Source organism: Helicoverpa zea, chromosome 2, assembly GCF_022581195.2.
Source record: "Helicoverpa zea isolate HzStark_Cry1AcR chromosome 2, ilHelZeax1.1, whole genome shotgun sequence".
NCBI lineage: Eukaryota > Metazoa > Arthropoda > Insecta > Lepidoptera > Noctuidae > Helicoverpa > Helicoverpa zea.
In genome coordinates this window covers 2,630,135-2,643,397 of record NC_061453.1, presented here as the reverse complement: position 1 = coordinate 2,643,397, position 13,263 = coordinate 2,630,135, and the positions used below count along the sequence as shown (strand labels likewise).

The 13,263-nt window shown below is 35.5% G+C and overlaps 2 protein-coding genes across 2 annotated transcripts in view; one reads left to right on the top strand and one right to left on the bottom strand.

The window, feature by feature from the left end:
• Nucleotides 1-9,107, top strand: part of LOC124639181 (fizzy-related protein homolog) — a 42,390-nt gene extending 33,283 nt beyond the window's left edge. The window contains exons 6-10 of the mRNA XM_047176430.1: nucleotides 3,332-3,453; nucleotides 4,788-4,956; nucleotides 5,352-5,461; nucleotides 5,846-8,228; nucleotides 8,260-9,107. Coding sequence (XP_047032386.1) covers nucleotides 3,332-3,453; nucleotides 4,788-4,956; nucleotides 5,352-5,461; nucleotides 5,846-6,022 — 578 coding nt within the window. The 3' untranslated portion in view covers nucleotides 6,023-8,228; nucleotides 8,260-9,107. The remainder of the gene's footprint in view (nucleotides 1-3,331; nucleotides 3,454-4,787; nucleotides 4,957-5,351; nucleotides 5,462-5,845; nucleotides 8,229-8,259) is intronic.
• A 136-nt stretch (nucleotides 9,108-9,243) lies between these two features.
• On the bottom strand, nucleotides 9,244-11,362 carry LOC124642628. The gene is made up of 4 exons (XM_047181147.1): nucleotides 10,893-11,362; nucleotides 10,580-10,684; nucleotides 9,980-10,112; nucleotides 9,244-9,562 (listed from the first exon to the last, which is right to left on the bottom strand). The coding sequence occupies exons 1-4, from the start codon at nucleotides 11,360-11,362 to the stop codon at nucleotides 9,266-9,268; spliced, it is 1,005 nt and encodes a 334-aa protein (XP_047037103.1). The 3' UTR covers nucleotides 9,244-9,265.
• Between the last annotated feature and the right edge of the window lie 1,901 nt (nucleotides 11,363-13,263).

The window sequence follows — 13,263 nt, the reverse complement described above, 5'->3', positions numbered from 1 at the left end:
TTCTTAGAACGCGATGACCGTACTCCAGAGCCAGTTCATCGATTTGGCGGCCCATAACGCCATTGGGGTTACCATTTTCAACCTAAATATAAAAATGCTATTTTCTTTCGCGCGTTCGGTTTGGTCATAGTTTTATTTTTATATTTCATAAAAGTTATTTATAGTCCTTTATTTTCAAATTCTTAAAAAGAAAAACAAAATGTATTATTAAGTAAGTAAGTATAACTGTATAAGAACAGATTACGATACTTGCCTGTTATTTTTAGCACAGCACTACAAAATATAAAGCGCTGACATAACCTTGTAATAGCGCAGTATACATTTAGAAAAATATTGTTTACCAAGTTATTTGACACTCAGTTTGGCACAAAATTATAACATTCATTGATTATTGATATAATAATGTTGTTTTAATGCTCATCAATTGAAAAAACGGTAAACAACCAGCAAAAATATTTTTATCGTAACTGCAACGCCATTACAAAGTTACGTCGTCAGTTCAATCACGACGTGTCAGGAACGCATTCTCTGAACGGCCGAACTATAATTTCTCCATACGGTTTTACCTACCTCAAAGAAATACCTAGATAAATAAGTTATTAAAATAACTTACCGCCTGTTGTACTCACACGTATTTGTTTGTAATGTCATTGTCTATGTTTCTTTGGTGTACAATAAAGAATATTCTATTCTATTCTATTCTATTCTACCTCTCATTTGACAACATTATAAAATAATGAAGTTGACACTGTCGAATGTCGGTTCAACTAAAAAAAAAAATGTTATAAATCTGGTATTAGAAAATTATGTGATAGTAATATTGAGATCACTCATAATTAGTGTCCACACGCATCCTTCAAAAGTAAATTGATTTGGATTTTACAACATTTTAAATTATCGCATCGGCCATAATGATATGACTATAGTTCGGCCATTCAGAGAATGCGTTCCTGACACGTCGCGATTGAACTGACGACGTAACTACATTCATTGATTATTGATATAATAATGTTGTTTTAATGCTCCTCAATTGTTAAAACGGTAAACAACCAGCAAAAATATTTTTATCGTAACTGCAACGCAAGTAAATCGCTGTTAGTATCGTTCAATCGCGACGTGTCAGGAACGCATTCTCTGAATGGCCGAACTATAGTATAAATACCGGCCTAACTAAATAGTTATTCAAATTATGCAACAAAACCTGATTCGGCCCGTTTTTCTAGAATTAATAGCGAACCTGAACATATTAATGTAAATCTGAGCGAAGCTAGTAATGGGTGACCGCCTAGGGTTTTGCAGCTTGCTATAAATTTCCCCAAAGTGGCTACAAAGCTCTGCCTAGACAGGACAGACAAAGGGTTGAGCAGCTCATAAGTATCCGCCGGGCTAGCTTCTAGCGATTAGTACTGGGGTTCTCAAAGTTTAGCGACCCTTTACTTCAAACGAATCCCTTGACTGCCTTTTAAGACCCTAAGGGGGAGAGGAATATGAAGGTATATCTTCTTAAAAGCCAGTGTTGTTAATAATGAAACTGTTTTTAAGTAACATAATTAAGATCCATATTGAGAATACATCTGAATATGTCAAAAACTGGTGTAAGTACATTTACAGACAATAATAATTGCAATATACAATTTTAATTTAGCATCTTAATTTCTTCAAAAATATACGAGTTTTAAAACACACGACAGTTAATAACTTCCCCGTACAACACATACTTTTGACCAGCTTTGTCACAATTAAAGTGATTTTCATACCCAAGTTACAATTAGTTGCAAAACTTTGGGGAACAGTTACCGAAGCCCCGTTGCATCTCAAAGTCGTGCGCCTTTGAGAGTTCAACGACAATGCAATTATGCGTCGGTGTTATACTTAGAGCTTTTGTGTGGGTATCTTGACATGCACCACTGTTTAACCTGGCGCGAGGTACTTGTATGAAACTCAGGGAAGAAACTTGGGAGATTAATTAGTTGGGAGTTCGTTTAGAAGTAGTTGAGTGAGGAAGCTTGAAGAGTTGAAAACCAGTACAGTTAATTTACAGAGGGGAGGGAAAATTGCATTATTCCTACTACATACGATGATACAAACTAAGTTTCAAATAGATTCCGAATGCTTCGAAAACCGCTAGATTTATTAGACTTTCCCGCAACAGCTGAAAGCGGCTTGTTTAAGTCTGAATAGATATTCGAATAAAAAAGTATTTAACATTTTGAAATATAATATAAAATCAACATCTACCGTTATTTCCTAACAGTTATTTTACTGTAAAATATCTATAGAACACAAAATGCAGTTTCTCAGCTAGTATTTTAGTCTGCAATATAATACTTCCTACAGTAACCTCGGCGCATGCAGCGTGCAGTTACGGTGCATCGAGATAACTGGCCGACTCGTGCAACGTGTTCTTGTTAGCAAATGCATGTTCGAGATATGCTTAGGATGAGTTTGCATGTAATACACCCATGTTTGTTGTCCAAAATGATGGTCCAACAAACAAATAAAATATCGAGCTCCAAATGTTTCTTGCCAGTTGAAAAAGTCGTTGAAAAGGCCATGATATTAAGCAATCGATTCGATGTCGTAGACATAAACGTTATTATCCAAATATACAATTTTGCTAGAATATTTAGATAGCGATTTACGAATTTTAATGCATTGTAAACACTCAATATTCATGAGATTCTGAAAAAATCTGACTTTGGCATAGACGCGGCTGGTTTTTTTTTCTTTTTTTTTTCATTTTATTGGCTGTTGCGCGCGTGCCACAGATCAAATTAGAATTCAAATTGGAAAATTAGACTACTATTATTGAACGCTTTATTACCTGCGTCGGGTTGGTTAAAAGCAAAAAATGAGAACCTGTCTACACTTGACTAATCAGACAGTAGTAGGCTCGTGCCATCATGGTGACCTTACAGGTGTATCGATCAAGGTTATTGTTTGATCTTTTCGAAATTATACCTAGATTCTACCAATGCTGAAAAGACGTCATACCATTAGTACTGGCTGGTATTACGGTGCTACTCGATTTGATTGGGGTAATTACAAGCCAGACTTTGGTGTGCATCCGGTTAGCCCGGTAGCCGTAAATAAGTAGCTGAGAAAAACTAGGCACATGATTACAACTCACTTGAGAGTTTTTTGGACGTGATCTAAGTCTTATAAGTATACCTATTTAGAAAATTCGTCTACGCAAAAATAGATCTGCATAATGATATTAAGTTTATAGTTCAGTTTTTTTTTGCAGTTTGTGGCTTTAAGGCCTTGCAAGTTCGTTGACCTTTTATGACTCAGAACCCAGACTAAATATATAAATTTTATTTTGTTCTAGCGGTGCAAGCAAATCGCGTACTTCAAGGCCATAGACAAGAGGTGTGCGGCCTCAAATGGTCGCCGGACGGACAGTCGCTGGCGTCCGGAGGCAACGACAATAAACTCTTCGTATGGTCTATGGTAAGTGTCATAAAAAAAAAATTACAATCATTATGGAAGTTTTCCTCTTCCGCAGGGTTCAAGCTATCTCTATCAAGAAATACGTTAACATTGGTTGATTTATTTGTTTATTGCGTCAATTATTCGAATCAGTAAATCAGTGACTTCTTTTTAGTAAGAGGAAATAGAATACTGTTTATAGGTAAATACAGAAAAAATAACTAAAAAACTAACTACAAATAAATAAATGTTAAAGTACACAGGAAAATTACATTTCATCGTGATGTGTCATAAAGTGACAATAAGTAGGTTTCCGACAAAATTACTACAGTAGGTAGGTCAATGAAGCATTTGATGTAATACAGTTGCCAACAAGCCGTTGAGTCAGAACTACGTTCGTACAAATAAGAACTCTAATCCTTTGCAATTGAGTCCAAAATACTCTATCTAGAGTGAAACTGCTAATTGTTGGAATAACCACTGAAAGGTGACTTGTTATGTGCTATTGTTATTTATACTGACTAAATCGAACTTGTATCCTTCGGTTTTCATATCCCGAGAAAAAAATACGTCAGGCTGATAACATTTTTTTCAGCGTAATAGTTCATTTAATCAAGCAAGCAAGCTTTGATGCAATAAAGAATTGAGTATTTAAATACATAACTGTTTGATTAAGACTACATGTCAAAATGTAGTCTAATAGAAAATTCTTCTCCGTGTGAGAGGAGGCCTGTGCCCAGCAGTGGGACGATAAGAAGGCTGATGATGATGATAATGAGATAATTCTTAACTTTATATCATGAAACCGTAAAACCAGTAGTCGTAGTCTATTGTAAAAAAACTACTTGAAATTCAAGTGAAATCGCAGTAATTTTTTTTGGAACATGTAGACTCATTGTTTGCCGTGGGAATAACGATTCATTGATAAGAGTTGCGGTAACATGCAAAATTTAACGTATTTCCACTGCGATAGTAATTGTATTAATTGTTTCCGCTATTTCATGATAATAATGGGAATTGAGGCTTTTAACACATTTTTCTTTTTATGAGTTTATGTGGTCAAGGATAATTGATAGAGGCATACATTGACGGAGATATAAATTTGCTGTCCTTGAGTTAACTTATACAATCTTTCTGTTTATAATGTTTGTAAAATCTACACACCTAGGAAAGAAAATGCCTCTGTATATAAAGCTGTAGGTACAGGCTTATTTTACAAAAATGTTCAAGATACAGTCCTGTATTAGGTTATCTTTGCGTCTTGGGTACATCTTGTACTATTGTATAGTAAAAAAATACTGAATTATTTCTCAATAATTTGTGTATTCATATTATATTCTCTCTCTCTATTCCAGCACTCGACATCTCCCGTGCAAACGTACTCCGCCCACGTGGCGGCGGTGAAGGCGATCGCGTGGTCGCCTCACCAGCACGGTCTGCTCGCGTCCGGCGGCGGCACCGCGGACCGCTGCATTCGCTTCTGGAACACCCTCACTTCACAGCCCATGCAGTGTGTTGACACAGGTATGTCATACTTAGTAATCATTCAAACATCACCGACTTTAATTAGATTTAAGTTCAAAAATGTATGAGTTGGTGTACTTAATAAAGTATTTATCATGTCATGACGAGTCCTCCCATGTTTATGGATGGGTTCTGCCTGTCATTTGAACATCGATCACAGTCGTTACGAGTAGTCAGAAGCCAGAAAGTATGACAACTAGTCTTAACAAGGGGTGCTGGGTTGACCGGGCAACTGGGTTGAGGAAGTCAGATAAGCAATCGCTCCGTGTAAAACACTGGTATTCAGCTGCATCAGGTTAGACTGAAAGCCAATCGCAACATAGCAGGGAAAAGGCTGGACAGTTGATGCAAGTGATGAAGCCTGTATGCTTATATAATTATTTTTTTGTTGACAGGATCTCAAGTATGCAACCTGGCGTGGTCGAAGCACTCGAGCGAGCTCGTGTCTACGCACGGCTACTCACAGAACCAGATCCTAGTCTGGAAGTACCCCTCGCTCACGCAGGTTTGTACATAAAATATATTATACAATATACATTTTATTATTTTGGTCAACTAGGATAGGCCGCTTTAGACATGCACATATGACCAGTTTTCCAAAATATCGAGCTCAGTGACTCCCTCTCTTGTGGGAGAGAACTTAATGACTTTCTATTTTCGGACTATGAGAGAACCCAGGGGAAATAAATATTTCTGTGGTCTGGTCAAAGAATTACGAACCGTATAATTAACGTATTAATGGTTACCGTAGATGGTTAACGGGTCCAAAATCTTATAATTTTAGGAGTACATGTAGAACTTTTGAACCTGAAAATCTTTTAGTTCTGCATTTCGAGTCAGCATTTACAATCGAGTAACTATTTTCTAATCGATGTATATTTGTCCTTAGGTGGCGAAACTCACAGGTCACTCATACCGCGTCCTATACTTAGCACTCTCCCCGGACGGCGAGGCGATAGTGACGGGCGCCGGAGACGAGACGCTACGCTTTTGGAACGTTTTCTCCAAAACGCCGTCACACAAAGAGAACAAGAGTGTCCTCAACCTCTACACGGCACTCAGATAAACTTATCACTTAGATTTATATGCCCAAACCTTGGAAAAACGATCCGTTTTGTTTACGAACGGTTCCTGTTTGACACTTGTCTTATGTCTCACTACCATTCGTAAGCAAAGCGAATAAGTTGTTCGGAGGTCGGGCAATAGTTTACCTTTGTATATACTAGCTTTATTTATTTATAGGCGTTTAACCCATACGGTGTTTCGAAGTATTTTTTTGGGAGTTAAAATAAGCTGGACTATTAGTTCGTTTGTAATTCGTGTTGTTTGGTTTTGGTGGTTTGTTTGTTTATATAAAAGTATATATATTTTTTGGATTTTTCCAACTATTTATTTGGAAGAGATCTTGCTTTGAACGGTAGTCTCCTACGTAGTTGGTAACATCTTTTGGTCGCCATTAGTTTGATAGAAGTTTCAAACGAATCACCATACTGTACCAAATTATTATTTTTTAAATTATGTACACTAGTTTGTGTATAAATTATACATATACTGTACAATGTACATTTGTTTAGACGTATTGTACATAGATAACTGTACAGTTTACGGTGACTGCGGTTCTTTGATAGAATCGTGGCGCCTTACTTATATTTCTATGTATTTACTGAAACAAGGTGCGGACAAAGACTTAAAGGTTAAATACATAGACAGCATTTAGATTGGAAGCTGAAAGTATGAATTTTGTGCAGTTTTCATTACTACGCATATTTTTCTTTAGCTTTTATTCCAAATGACCTTTATCTGTTTAACCCCAAATCGTGATGAATTTAAATTCCAAAAAATACAAAAAAAACCGAGCATTTAAATGACTATAACACAATTTGTCCAAAGAAAAGGTGATATAACCAAACTGCTGGGCAGGTAGCGATCGTGTCTTTAGTCTGTCCTCTGTTTCAAACAATTAGACGATAGAGAGGCTGGAATATTTATTACAACCAACAAATGTATAGATCTGCTTTAGTAGATAATGTTCTATGCAGTCGGCGTAAAGTCCATTATTTAACAACTATATTTTCAATACATACTGGAAATACTATAAGCTTAGTTCTCTTTAATGATTGAGGATCGTACCTAAGGATGGTGGAGATTTGCCAACGAATTTTGTTCAATTTGTCGTAAGGCGCGGTTGTTTAAAATTCGTTCGCAAGAACCAAGTTCCTATGTTTCTCAAGCTAAATGGACTTTACCTACCAAACAGGCATGATTATAAATATAATAGTTGTCTACTATAAATAAGTCCTGCCTCTCTATCCTCTACAAACATTTTGACATAACCCCTATACAGATAATAATGAATTGTGAGAAATAATTTTTGAAAACTTTACTTTCAATTTTGAGATATATTTCATCAAAAAAATTACGTTTCGACTTGCGACAGCTAATTTAGTAAAACATTCTTTTGTTTAACTAATTATTACGTTTTTCTGTTCCAGCTATATTTTTTTCGACTTTATCAGTTGATAGAAAGGTATTTAAGTATAGTATCATTCTCTTAAATGATTTACGTCGAAAGTTGTTCGAGATATTTTTAGGGCGGTGAAAATTAGGAGAAAAATTTGAACGAGATATAAGCGTACAATAGTACCAGGCTTGTAACAGCTAAATCTTTATTAATTTTAGTTATAAATAAATGGAATCGCATTTATTAAATGTAAAATTGATTTAAGAAAACAAACGGGAGGTGCCTCAATTGATCTCATTAACAACCTTATGATCTTGTCTATGGCAATACAATATTTTTTAATTACTTTTTCTTCTTTACGTTATTTATTGTTTCTTTTGAAGTAGTTTGTATTTATTCATATTATTGTTGCTTGTAGCTATTTTTAATTAAGCCGTTAACATTACTCCTTATATTTTTCCAAAATTGTAATTTTCTAAATACTAGTGACGTTTCTGAGGCACCTTCAAGTTCCTTATATATTATGTGTAAAATTAATTGTCCTATTAGATACGTAGATATTCTGTAAGATCTATTTGATCCGTGCAATGTAGTTAATAAAAATTGTATTGTGTATATAATTGAGTGTGACTATAGAAAATATAACTAATGGAGTTTTCAATCAATTTTGCAGTGTTCTATCAAGATGATTTGATAGATGAATAAATGGGAAAGGGAAATGTTCTTACTGGTATTTAACTACTATTGAATTTCGTATCTTAGGTAGAAAAATATAACAAATGCATTGAACCACTTTTCAATAAGTTCGATGACTGTTTCAACAGAGATAGTCCAATATGTAATTAAAAATTCATTTGTCGGTCTTTGCTATTCTCGAGGTCAACTATGAAAACCCAATTTAATTTAAAAATATCGTCTCGTCTTCATAGAACTCTGTTTTCAAGTGAATTATGTTCCAAAATGGCTTCGGAACCAAAAATATCATTTTTGATTGAATTTTGAAAAAGTGTGTTTGTTCCGGTGTGTTACGAATAAAAATTGAGATTGTGTGAATCAGTTAGAAGTTAAATTAATCAGTTTACGAGATGCGTTTTGTTTTGTTTATTTGTTTTCAACTGTTCAATATCATAATCATAGAAAATAACTGTGCTGCCAGCAATAAGCTTAATTATATTTTCTATAATGTGATCTGACAGGTGAAAATTTTCATGTGGTAATACTAATAGTTTAAGAGACAAAAACGTTACAACATATCCATCGATTTCAGTTGTTGATAACCAAATGCATTCCTTATTACATGCTTTTCAATAGTTCAAATAAATAAGTAAATTGTCAATAAGTAAAGCTAAAAATATGACTTAAACGTTCTTTTCTCTCAGACTATAAATGAAAATACATATTATTAATGCGTCAATACACACTTTCCGTAATTATAATTAAACAAAACTTTCGATATTAAAAAAACTTTCTTCCTAACGTATCTAATGCCTAAACATTCTTTCTAAAATTCCTTGTATATTAAAATGTAGTATCTTAAGAGTTAATAGCTGACTACTATTTATAGAAAAAGAGTTATTTATATAAAATAGAGAGTGAATAATATATTAAACTTGTATAGACTGACGTATCCATTTTATGTTGTTAATTTTTAATATGTATTTTAGAATTAAATGTTTGATTGTGTGCTGTACAACTGTGGTTTTTTTACATTCCCTAAACTCTAACCATTACCTAAAGATGCAAAAAATACTATTACGACTGAAAGGTAATAATTAAATATTGTTAAAAAAAAACAACCTCTACAATCCATTTTAATTTCCATTTACTGATAACATCTGTTATCTGTTCTCATGCTCCATCGCATTTCACAGGCTTGTCAGTTAAATGATTGACGGCATTGACCACACTCATTACATAGACCTTGACTCTGTCCTTATTAGTCTGAAGGTAAGCTAGAACGGTGCCCTTCTGAGCTGCATCGTTGAATTCCACCAAGTAAGAGTAGTAAGTTCTTGCTAAATGTGCTATGGCTTCCAGTATTTCCAATTCCTTGACATAAATTAAAGGAGCGTTTTTGATTCTGCTTTCGATGACTGGCGGGCAGTACAGTTCTTTGTCGCAAAGGTCTGCTCTCAGTTTTTTTATCTGGAATATTTAGAATAATCGATTTTTATTTTCGTCTTGTTTTGAGTTTTGAAGTTTGTCAAAAGTGAAACATAGGCTTTCATGCATTTTCCGATTCATCTCCTGAGCCTTTTCCCAGCTATGTTGGGGTCGGCTTCCAGTCTAACCGGATGCAGCTGAATACCAGTGTTTTACAAGCAGTGTCTGCCTATCTGACCTCAATCCAGTTACCCGGGCAACCCAATACGAGGGGTATTCGATTACATATCAAATATTCTACAAGAAATTATATATTTCACCATTGGGACAAAAAAAAAATTGTAGACCAGTGTAATTGATCCTAACAAATTCTACTGGTTAGTTGGACAAAAAGGAACCCAAAACTAAATTCTAACCTTATATAATAAAATATTATTATTTATTAATAAAATTAATAACCTTAGATATGCGCGAGCTTCCTCTCTGGATATACTCTTCCATCAATGCGGCAACTTTTTCCGCATTGTGAATTCCATATTTGAAGTAAGTTTCGACGGTGGTTGCGTATATTTGGTCGTATACTTCGTCGACGCTGCAGGTAGAAAGATTACCTTATGAAAGGTTTATTGTTAATTTGTCTTCGTAGGTACCAAGTACCATGGATGTATAAATACTTCGTACCTACATAATATCCATGCCAAATACCAGCTCGCAGACGTCCTGTTATGGTTTTCGGACTCCACATAGCAATATATTGTTTACTATTTTTCCCCCCACCGGGCTTGCCCTATATTTTTACAGTAGGTAGTGTTTTGTTGGTCTATCTGACTCCACAACCCGGCTACAGTTTATAGCGGCCCGGCACATCGTGCGAGTTGCTTCGCAGAAATGCTTATGAGGCACCAGCGAGGACAAAATTAGCTACGCTACGAGCCACCATCAAGTTCGGCAAGATTAGATACTTAGGTGTATTGTGTTGTATCTAGGTACCACACCTAGTTACAACACAATACACCCAAGTATTCAGGTTGTAGTGAATCTGGTTAAGTTAGAACTTACTTAGAGCATGCGTTTCTGATGGCTTTAGCCAGAGCCAACAGAACTGCTAAAAGCGCGTTGTACTGGTGTGCAGCGTCATTCACGGATGATCTTGATTCCACATGACTGCGAAAAATTGAAGGATTGTGTTTACATCGTCACGATCAGGGCTCGAAACTTCTTGTGTCAACAGCGCTCACAGTTTGAGAATATCAGCATATTTAAGTATGGCTATCTCAAAAGTTTGTAAGCATTAACGATAGGCAACGAGCCGCACAACATAGAATGTTCTCAGGACCTGCTAAAGGAACAGATATTTCTTTCATTTACTTACGTTCTTCTCCTCAAATAATTGGCAAAGTTCTCTGTTAATTCAAGATCCTCGTAATATGTCGAGTCGGAAACGTCGGAGTCTTCTTCCTTCACCTCAGCCTTATTCTCTATTGCGAAATCTAGTTCAGAGGAAGCATCCTCAGGTTGAGTATTTGTAACATCGTCTAAATCAAGCGAGAAGGGTTCTGCTTCTGGTTTTGAAAGTTTGGGCTCGCGGAAATTGGCCCTTGGGTATAGCACATATGGCCCGGAACTAAATTTGGAATAGTCCGGTGTCCGTCTGTTACCGTCGTAATAGCTTGCAATTGATTCGGGGTAAGGACTTGGTACGTTTGGAGAATAAAGCGGCGAGGGCGCGAAGTACGTCAAAGGCTTCATATAATTGCTATAAGTGCTAAGGTAGTGAGCTTGGTTCTGAGGTTTTGCTTGAATAAACGAGGCGCAAAGGATTGCTGATATTATGTGCTGCATTGTTTCTGTAAGAAATACGGTAGGTAAAATTTCGCAGGCTAAGGCAAGGTCAGCGTATGTAACTTTTCAAAAGAATCACTACATAGAATAAAACAAAGTCGCTTTCTCTGTCCTTATATCCCTATGTAGGTATGCTTAAACCTTCGCAACGGATTTTGATGCGGGTTTTTTTAATAGAAAGAGTGACTGAAGAGGAAGGTTTATATGTATAATAATACAAACATCCAGCACCCGCGCGACGTCGGGGCAGTTCGCTTCTAATTAATTAATTAGTTTTGCTTACCCAATAAATGCAGCTTGTCGTTAGTAAATTGAAATAAAACTGTATTCTGTATTTATACCGTTATAACTAATTACAGTTTGCGTGTTCTTTATTATGACTAGTAATTTGTACGAACAGTGGTTCTCAATATTACTCGCTTTGCTAAAACTAAAACATTAAATGTGAAGGAATAATGAGTTCTACGTAAATAGGAAATGAACGCATAGTGGTCCTGACAGGAATCGTTTCATCTCACGAGCCTTTTCCCGTCTTACTTATATTTCGGTCGGCTTCCAGTCTAACCGGATGCAGTACCAGTGTTTTACAAGGAGCGACTGCCTATCTGACCTCCTCAACCGGGGCAAATGAGTAACCGGGATCACGTCAGGTATTAAATGTTGAGGATACAATTTGACCAATTTATTCGTGGGCCTTCCTCTCGGGATTAGTTAATACCTATTCTAATCATCAAAATAAGTGTTAATTAAGATCGATAATACACTTGGGATGTCATAGGTCACACCGAATGCACGAAAGGGCCTCTGCTGGCTTTTCTGAAACTAAATGAAAGAAATGTTAAATTAAGTTTAGATTTTGAGAAACAATGACTCTTCGTCATTCCTACGGCGTTTGCGGTATTTTGAGTTACAACAAACTATAAAGTGTGTTTTATCTTCATCTTCATGAAAACATTTAACAAAACAAAAGACTAATAATATGGTCGTCGAGTTTCTGTATGTTGATTTACTGAAATTAATACAATTTTAAGAGATTTTACTTTTTAATAAATTGCCATCCAACGTGGCAATGCTGCCAGCCTCTTGGGTACACTCTCAGTGGGTAGCGATGAGGAGTTTTTTGATGCAATTTTTTTAATATTCATAGTAAGTGAACATAGTAGGTAATAAGTTACTTGTAAGTTGTATATATATTCATTATAAAGATTATGTAAAAGTTATTTGTAAATAAATTCATTTTATCTCTTTAAATAAATGAAATTGTAAAACTTTGACAACGACTTTCCCAAAATAATTCAATAAAGTTTAATAATTTTTTCGCACTGTAACATCTTAGCAGATTCTAAACAAATTATAATTTTTAGTTAATCGAAAGTGTGTAAAAGCAATTAGACGAGGCGTGTATAAATTAATACGGGATGGTATGTTGAAGCCAAGGGCGACGATTAAAAAAAATATAGATACCGTCGTCATCCTTATCCCAATTTAATTCATGATCGAGGCCGCGTAACATCCTCTTCCATGCTTTTTTTTCTATTCTTTACCTATTCTTCACAATTGACATTCTTTCCAGCCATTTCGGCTTTCACACAATCCATTCATTGTTATTTCTTTCATCTCCTTACGATGTCGATCTAGCCCAGGAATTGGACCCTAGGCCCAATGCTCTGCAGTCGCATTTGCAACTACATAGGTACTAGAAAAAGGGGTCAGTTAGCACAAATGCACAGCAACAATTTTCATGTACTTAGCTTCAGTTTTGAGATCTTCCAAGGCTCATAGGTTCAAAGGATGTCCTGAAACTGAAAAAATCGTCGAACTTTACTGAAATGTAGATAAGTTTTCAATTCTTTGATCAGTAAATTATCCGTGGAAGAATCTTATATTTATATGTAATGAAT